General features: G+C 39.2%; 1 protein-coding gene across 4 annotated transcripts in view; it reads left to right on the top strand.

Moving 5' to 3' along the window:
* Nucleotides 1–9594: 9594 nt before the first annotated feature.
* The window catches only part of lrp8 (low density lipoprotein receptor-related protein 8, apolipoprotein e receptor), a 153363-nt gene continuing 147359 nt past the window's right edge, over nucleotides 9595–15598 (top strand). For all 4 annotated transcript variants that reach the window (XM_075485847.1, XM_075485845.1, XM_075485846.1 and 1 more), the window contains exons 1-2: nucleotides 9595–9801; nucleotides 10586–10711. In XM_075485847.1, the coding sequence (XP_075341962.1) occupies nucleotides 9735–9801; nucleotides 10586–10711 (193 nt within the window). In that variant the 5' untranslated portion in view covers nucleotides 9595–9734. The remainder of the gene's footprint in view (nucleotides 9802–10585; nucleotides 10712–15598) is intronic.

The following is a 15598-nucleotide window of genomic DNA, read 5'->3' as shown; positions in this document are numbered from 1 at the left end:
ACACTTGATAAGTCAAAGTTTTATGAAGAAGTTTTATTAAAACAGAAAAAAAACGAACAAAAGATTGAGTCAATCTGTACATGCTGGTAAGCGTTTAGTCAGCAGTGCAATTATCTATGGGTCATTTGCTTCAGCAAAACATTGGATTGTAACCTCAATGACTTCTCTTAGAATGTACAATCATGCTCTTGTATCTCTAAGATGAAATGTTTTAAGTACTGTTAGACTTGACACATGGATGTACAAATCTATATTTGTTAAATGCTACAGCTCCAGACTCCAGCTGAATCCTCCTCTCCTCTCATAGCCTGTCAAGGTTCACTGCTTTACTGATCTTTGACCTCTGCTCCCCTAATGATCTGACCTCTCTTTTTACCTCTCTGTGTGCCATCTTTTCATCCCTCTCTCTCGTCTCCCAAAGGAGCATGTGAGTAAGGACCCAAAGGGGAAAGTGTAGAATGGGTCTGTGCTTTCTGTCTGCTTTGTCTCCTTTCACCTTCACCTTTGTCTTCCTTCACCAACTGTACCTCCCTTCTCTCTATTCTCCTATATCTATCTTTTGGTTGCAGGTCTTCTCTTTGCAAGTCTCTATCTCAATCTAAAGAGTCCAATCTGAATAGCAATGCCTCCACCATTTACCCTTGTGTAGGTTGGGACCCAATGGAGAAGGTTATGTTGGAAGAATACTGATGGCAGCAGAGGATGAGAACTACATTTGTCATATGGAAGCATCTGGTATATGGACAATAGGGAAAAGAAGAGCAGTTTGGAAGTGTGAAAATGGTTCAGATGTTCCGAAAATAGAGAAAAGAATAGGACCTATATCTTCCTGCCATAGAATATTTATTTTTCAATTTTCACTTCGCTTATTCAGTACAGTATTATTTGAAAAAAAAAAAAACTCATAAACAAGACATGTTTATGTTCTCCTTTTCAAAGCCATGAATAGAAATCCAACGATTTTGCAAGCTTTTCTTTTGCAGCCAACCTATGTTTGGATCACAGCGCGATCGCTTCTGATTAAATTGTCTTACTCAAAGTCACAGCTCAGCCAAAGGGGTGGAGTAAACAGCCCTATTAGCTGTTAACAAAGCTTCCCAGATATGAAACCATGCCTGCGTTTAGTGCTAAAGCCAGTGGGAGATTATCCAAACAGCAAATACATGGGCGACTGAGATGCCCTTTGTACCATACAACAGAGGGCATTTCATGGGCAGAGAGCTGATCCCCTTACGGGTGTGCAGCTGAGGCAATGTAATCCCAAATTATTTAACCAGATTACTAGAGCATGAGAAAAATTCGGCCTTTGAATCATGTATGGCTGGGTTTATGCGGTGAGATATGAGTTCTAGTAGTGTGATTGTGTACCTCTCATGCCAGACTTTATTCTGCAGTGGAAATTGTCTGCAAATATTCCCACCATAAGGATGAATGACCAGAAAAAGCATACCCATAGAAAGAAAGTTTCATTTTAGTCAGCATGGGCTCTTATTGCTCTTAAAGGTAGATTAAACAGAAATACAATTTAAGAAAATAGAAAACCTACAGACTTATAGTACAAATGTTCCCTGCTTTGTCACATCATAATGCCAGTCAATGAAAGCATGAGGGTGTTCAGACAATAGAATTATGTATAATCAGGTATAAGGTATAAGATTTGACTATAGTTGATTTGTCATTGGGTAACATGAGCGTCATATCACATCATCATTTAAATCACATCAGGAAGGGCTTAAAGCTCGAAAAATGGTTTTCTTATGGTATAAAATAAGTCACATTTTCTGAAAAAAAACATTTGATCAAAAGCTAAATAAGCATGTCTATGTGAGCAGTGTTGCACAAGTTCACACAAGAACTAGTTCAAAATTCAGTTTAGACAGATTACAGTTGACCATTTGAAATCCTGAACTAAATTCACAATCCCAAAAGTAATTAGTTCACATTAATTTCTCACTTTTTTTGTGACTTCTTAATAATAATCCTCCTCAAATGGAACACAGTGTGATTGAGTGTTATGGCGAACTGGAACATGAGCAACATGGCCATCAGAGCATATCTCTACATTAATCTGTCATTGCAAACCATGTAATACCCAAAATCAAACTGTGACAAATTAAAAAATGAAAAAAAAACGGGTTTTTTTATGCAAAGCCTGCTTTACTTAAAATGTTTGCCACATCCTGCATGACAAAGTCTGATGTAGCAGCAGGACGGCAAATGAAATCATAGAGTGTCAGCATGATTTGATATTCAATATTACGATAAAAATATTTTATGTTTTTAATCTTAAACCAGCAATTTAATTCAGGGCCGGGCAGAATCGGTGAACGTACAGCCAAAACAAAAGTTCAACTTATATAACAGGTATACTGCTCTTGCTTGCTGCTGTGCAAAGTCATCAGTCAAAAGCCGGTTTTGTTACAGTATGCAACGTTATGTCAGTTTCTGTCTCGCTGTTTGCTGTGGAGTGTTGCTGCCAAGTTCTACATGTCTATGACCACATGTCTAAAATTGTACTTAAGCTGTTGCATTAGCGAAAAATGCTTTATTTTTGCCTGTTATTGGAACAGAAATCATTTCAAGGTCTGTAGCTTTTGCCTGAGCACGGGTGTGTGCAGATACAATTCATCATGACACGCTCACTGTTGACAAGAACAATGTTCAATGCTGCGAGAGAGCTGCGCTCAGTTCATGTTCACCTGCTAACACCTGGCATTCAGTTCAAAATTCACAGAAAATATGCACGCCACTCATGAGCAAGGTATTTTTACCGCATCCATACACAACACTGCCTGTGGGTTACATTTGGTTTTGTTTCATTCTCAGACCCAACCACCTATCGTGGATTTGAGAGGTGTGGGGGTCTCCTTGAAATAAGCATATGACACCAAACAGAGATTGCTCCATAACATTGAATACGGCATTTTGTGTTGTCATAACACTGAAAGCAGTATCTTTTGGAATATGTTTGAGTGCCACCTCATGTGTCTGTTAAAAGTGATGATGAGCAGCAAACCATTATTTGAACATATAGTGACAGACAGAATTCATCAAAAAATGACACTGAGAACACACGTTCAGACAGGATGTCCACTGACATTAGACATGATTGCCATAGATATAGTGATAAGATTGGTTAATCAAACTAGACTATTGCACGTACCTTGTCTTGTGTCCCTCATTTAATTTCTTATAGTTGTAATTTTATATCTCCAAAGCCATCCTTTTTTCAACTATTTTCATTCTTTTGAGTTGCATTTTTCTTTTCATTCAAATTTCAAATGCTTTCTTATTTTGGGTCCCCTATTTGTCTTTCTCTGAATTCTGGAGGTTACACTGTCACTCAGTGTCTTTATAAATTGTATTATTTTGTATGTGTCAGCTACTGGATGCCTGCATTTCTCTGGATATTATTAAACTACCTACCTAAGAAAAGGTCAACCAGCAGTTATTGTTAACTCGTGAACTTATGAAGGGCTGTTACCCTTTCACACTTAGATATTAAATATTATTAATAAGATATGATCTGACATATTATCGGATTATCATTATTATTATAACATATTATCTTGCTAAATATTCAACCCATTTGTGAGAGAGATGACTTGAGAGCAATTTCTGATAAGGGATACTTGATTAAACTGAAGGGATGAGTTTTAAGGCTAAAATATTTGGTCCACCGATAAATTTACTCAATTTATCGGAGATTTAATTTAGTATTTGAGGGGAAAAACAGTGACTGGATGAAAGCCAAAAGACAAACAAATAAAAGAGTAATAGTTTGGAATGAGATTACTTAAAAGGTTCACGAATACTTTAATTCTTTGTAACCCCACAAATAAAAAAATATTCTGTTATTTTATAAAAGCAGATATTTTACCAGAGAAATGAGGGTTTTTATTTGGCAGAAAGGCTGATTAAACTCTTACAGGCTGTTTGGCAACCAATGCCACTGTTGCCTCAGACTTAGATAAATTTACTTGCCAAAGGAATGTTTTACACACAACGAAAATAGTGTCTTTTAGTGGTCATTAACATCAGCAGCTTTTTACCATCTAAAAAACATTGCCAGAATCAAAGGAATAGTGTCCAAACCAGACTTAGAGAGACTGATCCATGCATTTGTCTCCAGCAGGTTAGACTGCTGTAACGGCCTGCTCACTGGGCTCTCTAAACGGGCTGTAAGACAGCTGCAGTACATCCAGAATGCTGCTACTCGAGTCCTGACTAGAACCAGGAAATACGACCATATTAGTCCTGTGCTCAGGTCTCTGCACTGGCTTCCTGTCGCTCAGAGAATAGACTTTAAAACAGCTCTGCTTGTGTACAAGTCTCTTCATAGTCAAGCACCAAAGTACATCTCTGACATGTTAAAGCCATATGAACCAACTGGGACTCTGAGAACCTCAGGGAGGGGTCGCCTGCTGGGGCCCAGAGTCAGGACTAAACAAGGTGAGGCTGCGTTTCAGTTTTATGCTCCTAAAATCTGGAACAGCCTTCCAGAAGATGTGAGACAGGCCTCAACTCTGACAATGTTTAAATCCAGGCTGAAAACAGTTCTATTTAGCTGTGCATATACTGAAAGTATTTTATCTGCACTCTTGGCTTTTAATCTAATTAATTATTTTTTTATGTTTTATGGAATGATTTTATTTGCCCTCTTGTGATTTTATGTAGCTGTAAAGCACTTTGAATTGTCTTGTGTACGAATTGTGCTCTACAAATACATTTGGCTTGCCCTTGCCTTTGGTAATCTGAAAAACATATACAGTCGAGGCACAATTGTTCATTCTTAACAAGTCTGACAGCCAAATCCTTCCTGATTCAGCAGCACTTGTTTTGAAATTTGGCATTCCATCCAATAAGACTTTCCCTTTGTTTTACAAAACTTTGTTTAATACGTCACTATCTCTTTTCTCTCCTCTGTGCACATAGATGCCAACCCCTCAGAATTAGATTGAAATGCTAGTTTTGACAGCTCCAGCTGTGGCCTGGCTAAGGAGATGTACTCATTCTGGCACCACAACACATTTTTTTCACTGCTCTACCATCACAAGTTCAGTGTGACCCACAGTTAAGTCCCAATGTTCAGGGAAGACAGTTAGAAACCACAACAAAACTAAAGACTCATGAAAAATGAATGAAAAATCTATTGACACACAGACAACCACACAGCTTTTTCAAAGTGGGTTCAAGCAGCTGAGGAATGATATATGAGATATGATAGAAAGCACCATAATAGTCCTTAAAATGCTCTTTAACTGGTCAGTATACGTTTATTAGGTTTATGAAATAATACAGTTAAAAAAAATCTTACAAAATTGCTTTGAAATCAAAAAGATTCATTAAGCGGTGATAAATACTATTTAATGGAGCAAGTTAGACATTCATCTTCCCAACCCTGTTCTACCTCTGTTGCCATATTGTCTGATGATGCAATGACATCCAAATCTCTTTTGGAGTCTTTCTGCAGCAGGCACCTGGCCAACCATCGACCAGACCTCTCACATGGTTTTTGGGTCACAAGCTGTGGCAGGAAAGCAAATGACTCCCCTGTCTTGTATCCACTACCATGTCTGACACACACACGCACACACACATAGAGCAAAGCTCCACAGGAAAGACAGAAGATTTGCTGACCACCGGCTTTGTTGCCTTCTCCTGACAGCACAATCTGTCTCGAGCCAGAGAGTAGGTGTGGAGGAGAAAGAGAGGCAGAGAGGAAACAGAAAAATGATGGGCGAAAAGAGGGAGAAAGGGATGATGCAGGAAGAGGAAAAATGAGAGGAGAAAAGGCAAAGATAGAGATTAGAATACAGAGGAGGAGAAGGCAAACCTGGTAAGAGTGGGGACTGTCAAAGAGAAGCAGAGAGAAAGATAAAGAGACTGAAAGGGAAAGTAATCATCTTAAAGGTCTGAAGGTCTCAGTCAGACTCACTCATTGTCCTACGGCAAAGATGAATGAAAGAGTTAGCTCCTGCTGTGTGTGCAGAGATGAAAGATGAACGCAATTTCGGCATTGACCTCAAGGGGTAAAATTCTGAACCAGCTGAATGTAAGTGTAGAAACACGATGACAGCAAGGGACTGCAACAAGACTGCCCTGCTCCTCAGCGAATCTGTCGGCAGCCGCGCACCCTGCTGTACGTGCTCTATAGTCTAGCTCATCTACTGAGGCAATTTTGTCACAAATCATGAATTCAGCAACATTTGCCACCCTGAGAAGTTTGACCAATTGTGTTTATTTAAGAATGACTTGTGATTTGACACAGGCAAGTATAACAGGAGAGAATTGCTTTCATTAATCACAGTTTATCCCAGCAGAGTAGCCAAATGATTTTTTTAAACACTGTAAACTCCTATTTGATTAATTTTCTATTAATAATGTCCAGGCTTCCACAGCTTAGAAATAGGAGTGGATAATTAAAAATGTTCAAGCTGATTTATGTTCGTACTATCTGTTGAATTGTTTTTTTTTTTTTTTAATTTTATCTCAAGGGCATTAAATGCTCACTTAGCTTTTAACTTTGGACTCTACAATCTCCTGAGAAGAACATTTGGCTTTGGTGATTCTAAATGCTCCAATTCTCTCTGTCATTAACCGTGTCTGTGAATTGACTGTTGATGGGAAAGTTGGAAAAAGAAAATGTTTAAATGTTTAAAGATCTTATTAGTCAAAAATCCTCCTGCTACATCTAAAAATATATGTTGAAGAGAATGGTGAGACTAACTCAGAGCTGAAACATTATAAAAGGCTTTGAGGAGGTGAAGTGTGGAGTTGCATGAATTGAGTGTGATCATTTGATCCACTGGTCAAAGAAAATGATTGATCAGGGTCACTTTAGACTTCAGAATGTGTTCTTAAGTGTCTACCTAACTGACCAAAAAGGCAAAAGAATAACCAATTTAAACTCAATGTTGAATGTGTGAAAAAACAATTTTATTTATTTGCAGGAACAGAAACACTTCCACACATTTTGTCCAAAGAATCAAGTTCAGATATACAGAGTTGCTCTTTCACAGTTGTACTAGTCTAACAGCTAGTATCCATGTTTACTGGGAGAAATGCACAGATGCAGGACATGCAGGACGCAAAAAAGCATGCAGCTCTGACTTGCAGAAATGCAGAAAAATGCACCATTTTTTAAAGACTTTTTTAAGACAAATTTTAGGACTTGACTCCCAACCTAACCGTAATAATAACTTTCTTGTGTTCAAATCAATGCTACATGTACTTTGATGTATCTGTGACATCAACCAAAGAGTGAGAAGCAAAGTAACAAACAACATCAGCATGCACACTTACTTGCTGTGCAATGGTGATTTACTTGCTCTTTTCACTGATCCCGGACATTATCTTGATTATGTGCTCAGGAGCTGGCAGCATAAAGTTAGCAGTGGTTGATGGACAGATTTGGACATTTGCATTCTTATGTACAGCTCCTCTTCCACCAGTAATGCATAGAATATTTCAAGTCAGCAGTGTAAGTGTAAAAATGGCGCTGTCCTCTACATACATTTTCTTTCTAAATTAATATGTTGTACTTTTCGCAACCCTTCTTTAGCTTTAGCTAATCTTTAGCTTCTTTCTTATTCAGCGAGAACCTGCTTACTTTGGGTCATTTCAGAACCCATATCTTCATGCATCTGGTCTCTTTATTCACCGACATGTACATGAGAAATGTTCTGCATTTTCAGGACGCTGCTGCTGGCAGCTGTTTTGTGAGTCTGGGCAGAAAATTTGCTCTCACTCTTCTGCTCTAATTCATGCCCAACCATGAGCTCATCTCGACTGCAGGGCTGCACTGTAGGTGCAACCCACATAGTGTAATCCTCTGGATTTGTTGTGCATACATGAAACACAATTTGCACAACAAGTAGGCCTATAGTATAACTAACTGAGAGGATGGAAAACCATATATATATATATATATATATATATATATATATATATATACACATATATATATATATATATATGCACAGACCACATGACTGTAGAACTCAGTGGATAACGTTTTAACAATGTAAAAGTGATGCAAACCTCATTTTGACCACCCCCTGCACCTATGCCTGAATTTTAATGTTTCTTTCACACTGTATCTTTTTGCTGAATTATATATCAGAGATGAGAATTTGGTGTTCCCTCTCTATTTATACATCTAGTTATATTCATTATTTATGTGTTGATTCATGTGTTATTTCATGCACATGAGCCATGCTGAATTGCAGCAAATCAAACCTGAACTCAAGCTGCATAGCACAGCAACATCAACCCGCCACTTCATTCTTTTCACTTAATTTTTTCTATATATGGTCACTCCACTGCCTTCAAGTATCTGTGCAGATATAACTGTGCATGCTCGAGCTCTGTTTTGTTAAATGATGGCCATTAACTCCTACAGGATTATGATCATTCTAGGCAGTTGAAATTCTGTTGCTTATTCCATTTGTGGTTGCCCTTGTGGACGTTCTTCATTTAAAGAAATGCAACTACATTTAATCAAAAGTTTAACAAACCTAATAAAGAAGATGTGGACTGAAATCTTTTGAAGTGTTTTGTTTACTGTAGCATCAGTATAAATGGATGCTGGAAAATTGGTCAACTAGCTCTAGTGTTAATGTTTACATATATCATCAGATTAGGGATAGCAATTTCTAACGTTCCTGACAGTAAAATGAGTATTATACAACATATCACATAACCAGCAAATTATGAATGAGTCATTCAGAATGACACTGATCAGGTTACAAGCCAGTAGGTGGAAGAACTGATATATAGTACTGACACAATGTGAATGACAAGAGAACCTAACCACAGAGGAGCTAAGAGAGGCTATGTTTCAAATATTGTTTTATTTTATTTTTTAACGTTTATCTCAAGATCACAAGTTAATTATCTAGGATAACTTAAGATAATGAAGGTTGCTTTTTTGTAGTGAAAATGGGGTGAAATAGGTAATTATCTGGGCGAACAAGGACTTTTTTTTATAATGATAATGGATAAATTAATGTTGTTATTCTGACAACCAGGCATATTTTCTCGAGATAATGGGTTTCTCCCGTCAACTAACGGTCTGGGCACTGTCATGCATCTGCACCTCAACTAGCAGAGAGAAACCCTGTAAAACAAGTTGTTAGGTTTTGGCTTTTAATTGTTTTTAAAAATTGGGATTAAACTATTGGGATGTAACTGCTACCTTCAGACAGATTTGTTAACTTTCAGTTCACTCATGCTGGATATTTTCTGCTTGCTTCCTGTGGTAAAGCTAGATTCTAATTCAAGCATCGGGCATCTTTCTCTCTATCCAACTCTTGGTGGAGAAGTCTCAGAAATTGCCCGGAATGCAAACTATTCTTTGAGAAAAGTTTCATTTCTGAATCAGTTGAAACTGTGCAGAAGTTATCCTAAGGTTGTCTATATTTTCTAGTAGAAGCGTGGCCAGCTGTTTCTGCAAGTATGGTTAAAGATGCCCCCCCCTTCCCTCTTTTTTTTTTTTAATACCTGCTATTGAAGCTGCAGCCACCATCAGAAACCATCCCGCCCTTAAACGTCACTGATTGAAATAGCAGCCCAGACAGGCAGAGCGAGAGAAGGCAGCGCGCCAGGCTGAGCCCACTCACACGCTGCCCGGCAGAGGCGGAAAGCGGATCGCGGAGCGGGTGAGAGGCTGGAGATCCTTCACTGCTTTCTGACTTGCATGAACACAACCGCAGACTCCCCAGGATCTAACGATGTGGACCGAGGTCGGAAAGCTTGTGCTGTTACATCTGTTACTCATGGAGCTCCACGACGCCAGAGGTAAGGCACTTGTCTCGGAGGTGAGGAGAATGTGCATTGTTGCGCGGACACGGCAACGCTCAGGGGGTCGCTTTCTTGTAAGAGACTTGTCTGTCTATGTGGGTCCGCGTCTTCATCAGTGCTTCAGAAAGACCCCTGCTGCAAGGGTTCGAAGCCCGATCGCCACTTTGGTCCGTGCTCTTTAATGTTATCACAGGTGACAATACGCGGAAGAAAGGGAAAGCATGCCGGAGCTGATGTTGTAACGGAAGCGAGGAAAAAGGCTGCATGCGGTGATGTGATCACGAAGTGCTGGCTGTAATGGTCTGCTTTCATCGTTTTTTTACAGCTGTAGCTAGATTACTGTTCAATAGGTCTGCCCTAAACAGATGACAGTGTTTAAGTGCTATCAGGACTCTGGTGGTATGCGGTGGTCTATGTGGCACGAAAGGCAGCATTTCAAAACAGGCAAGCCAGTCATTGGCATGTTACCCATCAGAAGTCATACTTTGAAACTGCACACTGCTTGAATGAACAAGTGATCACAGGAGAAGAGTCCCTTATCAATCATTAAGACCGAGACAACATTCGTTGAAACAGACAAGGAAATATTTGACTGTGGGCATAGTTTATCAGTTAACTTCCTGAAGTTATGGTTACAGTTTCATTTCCTAATACTCCATAAAGTTAGATAGTGGACTTTGTGGTCTGTTAATCTCACACTCACAATCTTTTTATGTTCACATTCTGATCACTAATTGAACAAAAGAAGTCCCTGACAGTTTGTTGTCCTTTGACCATGCAGGAACTCATACTGAGTCGGAGTGTGAGACCGGGCAGTTTCAGTGCAGGAACGGCCGCTGCATCCCGAGCCTTTGGAGGTGCGACGATGATGACGATTGCTCAGACAGCAGTGACGAGGAGAATTGTCGTAAGTGGCCTTGAGTCTGTTACAGTGGCTGTTGAACAAAATGATGCATGCCTGCACTTGCTGCTCAGAGGCTGAATGCAAGTCACAAACAGGTGTTGTACTCACACACTGATAAACATTTGCACAGAAAGGGTCTTCAAGTTGGCAAATTTGGACTTCCGTTTGACTGAGATAGCAGTTTATGCCACATATACCGGATTATATTCAAACTGCAACTTTTTAATGAATGACATCGGACTGGGAATAAGCTCCTTATCATTTTTGCTTTGGGCCACTTTAAAATCTCCCTTTCAGTTGTTAGTCCACAGACGTCAGCACAGAAACTGCTGATTCTGGATCAAAGTCACATGGTCGTTGGAATTTTTTTAATTTTACTTTCCGAACAAACCTCTGACACCAGCAGAGCTCAAGTCCCAACTAATACAGAGCCGTTTTATATAATTGTTTATATTATCTCCCTGTAACTGCAGAAAGAATCCTGCTCTCAGCGAAAGAGCTGCTATACTGTCTCAAAATGCTTTGATTGATTTTGATCGAGTCATATCTGAAACGGAGGGATCAAATTGCAGGGTTAAGTGTCACACTGCTAAATCCTGAGTAACACCGGCTGGTCTAATGGAATTTCATAGATATGACTCATCACTAATGCTGCTTTTTATTCTCTTTGGGAGCCTCTTCTTCCAAGGATAGGTTGTTTGTAACTGGACTTTGAAATACTAAATTAGATATGCAATCATACAGTGAAATATTGTGTCACCAAAGTATGAAAAATGTCAGTAGTACAAGGCTTTGGTTGAATTGCGTCTGAATTCTGTCATGAAATTACAGGGACAACTAGCTGGATAATCATAAATTTGTCACGGTAGTAATTGTGTGAATAACTGTATTAGCAGCTAATTGATTCGTCACTTATAACGCTAAGCACATGGTTCTTTCATCTTACATGCTTGCCATGCGGAGTTTCCTGCAAGAATATCATGTCAATTATTAACATGCCTCACTGACACCAGAGATTTGTTGGGATTATTGGATATTAAGTGGGCAATACATGCTGAGAAATGGAATTAGATTTTAATGAGCTCGCCTCCACTTGAGCACGTGTAGTTTACCTTGCTTGGCGTACGTGTTGCTTGAAGAGAATGTAAAAATGCTACTTGAGTCACAAGGTCATTGACTGCTCTTGGTGCTGAGCCACTTTGGCTGTAATAGAAACATGTTCTGCGTCTTTCCTCTCTCCTCACTGTCTTTGCTACATATCCTGGCAGCTTCAAATGTGGGTATGCTTTCCTCTGAATATCTTTTCCTGCTTCGAGTCTATAGTACCCTCTTTCCCTCTTTCTCTTGCTATCCCTTCTCCTCTTCCATCTCTTGCTACCGCTCTCCCTTCCTACCCTCTTTAAAGTCTATTCTTTGATAGCTTCAGCCCTTAGTGTGTGTTGAAAGTGACTCTTTCTAAAAAGTTGTCTCATTTTCTCAGCATTGCAGCTCTTATTAAGGGGCTTTCCTCCCCGAATTTGAAATCTTTCATTAGCAAATATTAGGCCCACTCGTCTAACACCCGTAAATAGCCTCAGCTGACAGGTTGGTTGGAGGTAAATTCAACAGCATGACTCTGGTTGCTGGATTGACTCCTAGTGCCTGGCCTCATGCCAGCCCTTTAAACTGATGCCAGCACTGCCACTGTGCTCCATCCCAGAAACCAAATATCACCAGCGAAAGCTCTGCAGACTGGGGGAGATGGTTGAGGAAGAGCAGGAGGCAGAGAAAAGATGAGACAGATTTGAGTGAGGGGATCAGGATGTTTTGGATCGGAGAAGAAATCGTGACGGCATGGACTAGATAAGAGGTCAGCCAATAGGGAAATTTTATTGGCTGGAACAGGAACAAGCCAATCACAAATAGATCAGCTGGTACTCCCTTCTACACTGTAGGAAATCTTTGACTTTATCAGAAAACAGTTGTCCAAGAGCAGAAATTTGGGTGGGTGACCAAACAAATTGCCCAATAAAATAAAGTACAGATGGATCTTGTTGATTTCAGAGCAAAGTCAGTGCAACACAGCCAGCTTCAGACACCGGTTAGTCACAGCACGCAACACATCAGATGAATATTGACCACTGCCAACAGTTGATGTTGTAGTTGCTGATCGACTGATTGCGGTCAACGTCCGTACTGATATTAGGCTGATATATCCAATAGCTATCATTAATAATGCTTTTTTTTTCACCCAACAACCCTATTTTGACTGTAATTTAAGAGTAAGGTAGTCTTTGTTAACTTTCATTTAAATGTTAAGGGTTTAGTTACACGATGTCAAGCCAAAAATAAAATGATGTCCATACCTTGTGTAACAAATGTAAATAAGATTCATTTGAGGAAACCCAATGTAATAATTAGGGAATGGAATAAAGAACTAGAAGAAGAGGAAAATTTATACAGATTAGCAGGCGGTGAAAGAGGGAATATGCCAGACTGTATAAGCAGCTTTACATCATGGGAAAATACAGTAAGTGGTTCATAGGGATGAGACCAAAGAGAAGGAAACACCAGCACACAAAGACAATTACGTTACAGCCATAGAAACGGAGCTTGCTTCTTTACTGTAACTTAATATAGTTCCGTTTGCCTGGCATAGTATTTATGCAGTGTCTTCTTTGTCAAATATTTATTTAGAACACACGAGTTGATTTAGATGGTGTGTGTGTGTGTGAATACAGTGAGTATGAAAATAAGTATGCTGCTGGACTCGAGTTACACACAAAATGTCGTTTTACCTATAATATCATTGGAAGAGATTCTGATACGAACATCGCATTTGAAAAATGGCAAAGTTAAACACGCATCTTCCTTTTTATAAGTCACAATGTGCTTTTGCTGTCTGCGCCGTCTATGCATGGTTGCAAAGCACACTGGTCTGGTAATACTTGAAACGTAAGTTTAGCTTGACGTCGGGTATGGAGCCTTCGTACAACCACAGGCAAGTAATTAAACTTGGTTAAAGGAAAATGCCATGCATTGTCTTTTTTGAACTATTTGTTGATTTTAAATTCCACTCATTTAACCCATTGAGGCTGGGAAAGCATTGCCGCATTTCTACCTTTAAAGCCGGGAGCGCTGTTGCGTTATTCTACCTTTAAGGCCGGGAAAGCGTACACGTCTTTTTTCCTGGATAAGGTTGTTTTGCACCAATTATTGACCTCTGCGCCAATTAAATGCATTATAATAGACACGTGAGAGTGTTGTTATGTTCCTCGTGTCATTGTTTTGAAGTTAAGTTTCATCGAACCAAGCATGGAGAACTTTCAGTGGGAAGACATTTCAGACGGGAGCGATTGTTCAATTCAATTCAAAAATACTTTATTTATCCCAGAGGGAAATTAAATGTTGATGTAGCTCAATTAAATCAAGGAGTTATTATAGATGCTGATGGCTGTGGGCAGGAAAGATTTCCTGTAGCGGTCCGTTTTGAGGAGGAGTTTCTTGGCTTTGCTGATGCTGATCAACGTGCTGACCCAATTGATGGAGATTTATGGCTAGCATATAGGCCTATGTTTGAAGATGACGATAACGGCGAGGATGATTTTGAAGGGTTTCAATGTGAGTGGAAGACTGACAATTACCACCGTAATTGACGGGGAGATTTCAACCGCACACCAGGGGTGAAAGTCGGTTTACCTGCAGATGCCATACCGTTGCAGGCATTTAATCATATTTTTACTGAGGAGCTTTGGGCGCATCTCGTTTCCGAGACGAATAGATACAGTGAGCAGGTACTTCAGACTCCAGCTCGAGCAAAGATGGCAAGGTGGTCACACGTAACTGTGCCGGAGATGAAAACGTTTATTGTAATGTGTATGGGCTCCTTGTGCTGCCAGTACGAAGAGATTACTGGCGATAAAATAAATGGATAAATAAATTATTTAAATATAAAATTTTATTTTATTACTGTTTTTTTTTATTGAAAATGGTACTGTTCCTGCACTTTACTTTTTACATTTTTTATTTTCGTGAAAGTGTATGTAAATAAACTCAATTTCCAAAGAAAGCCACAGGTGTAAGCTCTCAAATACTTTTTGAATTTTGTTTCTATCTGCTACAGAGGCTGAGAAATCAATCATTTAGTAGGCGTTGACACAATTGCTGAATTTCCAGAAAAACTTCAGGTTTTAGGGGGTCTTTCTGAAATTGCCCATAGGTTTTACAGGCATTCTTTTCCAGGCATCTTAGGCCTAAATGGGTTAAGCAATTCAAAACTTCAGTTCTCTCAAGCCTCAGCTTGTAAGAAATAAAGAGCATCTTTCGAAACAAATGTGAGGCAAACTCTGCTTTGTGCATGTTGTTTTCGAACAGTTCTCAATTTCATGACCCCACAATTCTTACATCACTGTCTGTTTTGGGAATTCGTCTGTCAAACAGATTTTAAAAGGGCATGAAATTTTTTTTTTTTTTTTAAATCTCCCAGTCAAAGGAGAGCAAGTGTAGCTCTCTTTTTTTATTTACAATATTAACTGCTTAGATCATACAGTTTTTCTCGGTATTAGTATTGGCGAGGAGCCTGCTCACCTCAGCTTATTTTCACTGCATTTTACAATGATGGCCAAGAGGAATTATCATTGGGAACTACGTTGCCATCTACAGTGTAAATACCAGCTTTGCTCACTTTTGTCCTCCAGTCTTGCAACAAACAGCATAATATTAGCTCCTTGATTGGTCCATATGTTGTGCAATTGAAATGTTACCAATGTTGTTTGAATTTGATATAAAAAGTGATAGCCCTTTTAGCTATGTAACTATGTGCTTGTTAACATAGCAGGCATTAATCTTTCATACAGTCTCAGTCGGTCAACAGTGATATCACCATTTCTTTATACCAGTGCATTTATACTG

This window comes from Odontesthes bonariensis, chromosome 15 (assembly GCF_027942865.1).
Source record: "Odontesthes bonariensis isolate fOdoBon6 chromosome 15, fOdoBon6.hap1, whole genome shotgun sequence".
NCBI lineage: Eukaryota > Metazoa > Chordata > Actinopteri > Atheriniformes > Atherinopsidae > Odontesthes > Odontesthes bonariensis.
This window is presented reverse-complemented; position numbering and strand designations above follow the sequence as displayed.